This window comes from Nansenia antarctica, assembly GCF_963989245.1.
Source record: "Nansenia antarctica genome assembly, chromosome: 15".
Lineage (NCBI taxonomy): Eukaryota > Metazoa > Chordata > Actinopteri > Argentiniformes > Microstomatidae > Nansenia > Nansenia antarctica.
Window position 1 is genome coordinate 21,867,109 of NC_137685.1, and position 2,500 is coordinate 21,869,608.

Genomic DNA, 2,500 nt, shown 5'->3' on the forward strand with positions numbered 1-2,500 from the left:
TTCCAAATCACAGAGAGGAAATACCCAGAGCCCCTCTGGTATCTCCATGTACACACCTGTGGAGGCTGCTGGAGGTAGGAATAATCGAAGGAGACAGGATCATTGTAACGCATGGAATGGAATGAGGAATGGTATCCAAAACCGTTCCTCATTCCGTTCTGTCATTCCGTTCCATGCATTACAATGAGCCCGTCCTCCGATGTTCTACCTCCAGCAGCCTCCCCTGCTGTAGAGTCATAGTGTTAATAAGGCTTTGCACAGTGGCATCCTCTGGAGAGGCTGTGTGTACACACCTGTGATGATAAACCAGCTGTGGTAAGCCATGCCGTAGAGCAGCTGCTGGAACAGGGACCTGGGGGAACACAGAAGAACAAAATGAACCCTTGCTAACTAAAAACGATATACTGTCTCTCCATTTTGGTACATTTTGGTGGTCATGACATATTTCTAGTTGCACAGTCTAATATGAATTATTCAGAGTTTTGCTGTTGCATACAGACCATAAGAATACAAGATGTACTTTGTATCGTAGTTAACGTTTCGATCTCGTTTAGGATATTACTGACTGATATTTCGATTTGAATTCAGCTGAAATTTGAGGTCAGCTGAATTTGAAAATGGGACATCCAGCATATGGGTCTTCGTTGCAAGGGTTCAAATACTGTACTGCACGTTTTAAGGTTAGTGTAGATACTGTACATACAACCATTTTAGAGAGAGAGAGAGAGAGAGAGAGAAACAGAGAGAGGGAGAGAGAAAGAGAGGGAGAAAAACAGAGAGAGGGAGAGAGAGAGAGAGAGGGAGAGAAACAGAGAGAGGGAGAGGGAGAGAAACAGAGAGAGAGGGAGAAACAGAGAGAGAGGGAGAGGGAGAGAGAGGGAAACAGAGAGAGAGGGAGAGGGAGAGAAAAAGAGAGAGAGAGAGGGAGAGAAACAGAGAGAGAGAGGGAGAAAAACAGAGAGAGAGGGAGAGAGAGAGATAGAAACAGAGAGAGGGAGAGAGAGAGAGAGAGGGAGAGAAATAGAGAGAGAGGGAGAGAGAGAGAGGGAGAGGGAGAGAAACAGAGAGAGAGGGAGAGAGAGGGAGAGGGAGAGAAACAGAGAGAGAGAGAGAGAGGCAGAGAGAGTGGTGTATAGTATAATGGTACTACTAGTGGACCCTCTGGTCCCCCTGCTCACCAGGCTGCTGCTGAAGACCACCAGGCCAGGTTCACAAAGTCTGCGATGGTGGGCTGAACACACCGGCGGAGGAGGGGGGAGAGGGAAACAACATCAACAAAGGAAACACAAAATGGCCGCCAATAGAATATTTCGATATTATGACATCATTCATAATATGATTCATCTATTATTCATCTATTCTGATAAAGGGCCACAGCCGGGTCTTAACAGCCTCCCCTCACCACAAACACTCCCCTGGGCGCGGCGCCGTGGTTACTGCTCGGCAACGGTTCACAGACAGACTGGTAGTCGAAGGACTGCTTGCGGTTATAGAAGGAGTTGTTGAAGAGAGCGTGCATCAGGTAGGGGTCCACCTCGCTGAAGAACATGCCGATCTGAGGGCGAGAGGAAAGACACCAGCGGGGGTCAACACTCACTGACCCTGTTAAAGAAAAACAGCATTATGTATTATAGCATTATGATTCCCAGCGGCCCCTGGCCCTAGCATAGATTACTTTTTCTTTGCGATGACTGATGGATAGATAATTCCCTTACATAGACAAATGTATTTGTTGTGAAGTCGCTTTGGATAAAGGCCAAAAACAGTCAATGTAAATGTTTAATGAGCATGACTATGTCGTCTCCGTGTTATAAGGCTGGCTGTATGAAGGGTTGTATCGCCATTTCAATGTATTTAACATTTATTTTGGCAGGGAGTCCCATTGAGACCAAGGGCTCCTTTACAAAGGCATACATACAATGTACAACTGTACATCCTACAAAATGACAACATTATAAAACACATTCACATTTGGCATTAATACATCTATATGAAGTGTTATGACAGTGTTATGACAGTGTTATGACAGTGTTATGACAGTCATGTGACCTTGCTCCAGTGTTCCTTCTGGTTGGACATGATGAGGAATCCTCCATCGTCCACCAGGTAGCACAGAAGGTCCTGCAGAGAGAGGCAACACAGAGTCACTCCACACCTTCCGTCAGAGACTGAAGACCCATCTCTTCAGGTTACACCTTAACTGCTCCACCTGAGACATCTACTACCCCCCAGCACTGTGTCTCCTGAGACATCTACTACCCCCCAGCACTGTGTCTCCAGAGACATCTACTACCCCCCAGCACTGTGTCTCCAGAGACATCTACTACCCCCCAGCACTGTGTCTCCAGAGACATCTACTACCCCCCAGCACTGTGTCTCCTGAGACATCCACTACCCCCCAGCACTGTGTCTCCTGAGACATCTACTACCCCCCAGCACTGTGTCTCCAGAGACATCTACTACCCCCCAGCACTGTGTCTCCAGAGACATCTACTACCCC

The 2,500-nt window shown here is 47.2% G+C and overlaps 1 protein-coding gene across 1 annotated transcript in view; it reads right to left on the minus strand.

Moving 5' to 3' along the window:
- The window catches only part of cacna2d2a (calcium channel, voltage-dependent, alpha 2/delta subunit 2a), a gene marked incomplete at both ends in the record, with an annotated part of 202,727 nt that overhangs the window by 3,729 nt on the left and 196,498 nt on the right, over positions 1–2,500 (minus strand). Inside the window, 4 exon segments of the mRNA XM_080545882.1 lie at positions 294–352; positions 1,179–1,231; positions 1,403–1,555; positions 2,050–2,121. Of these exon segments, the coding sequence (XP_080402008.1) occupies positions 294–352; positions 1,179–1,231; positions 1,403–1,555; positions 2,050–2,121 (337 nt within the window).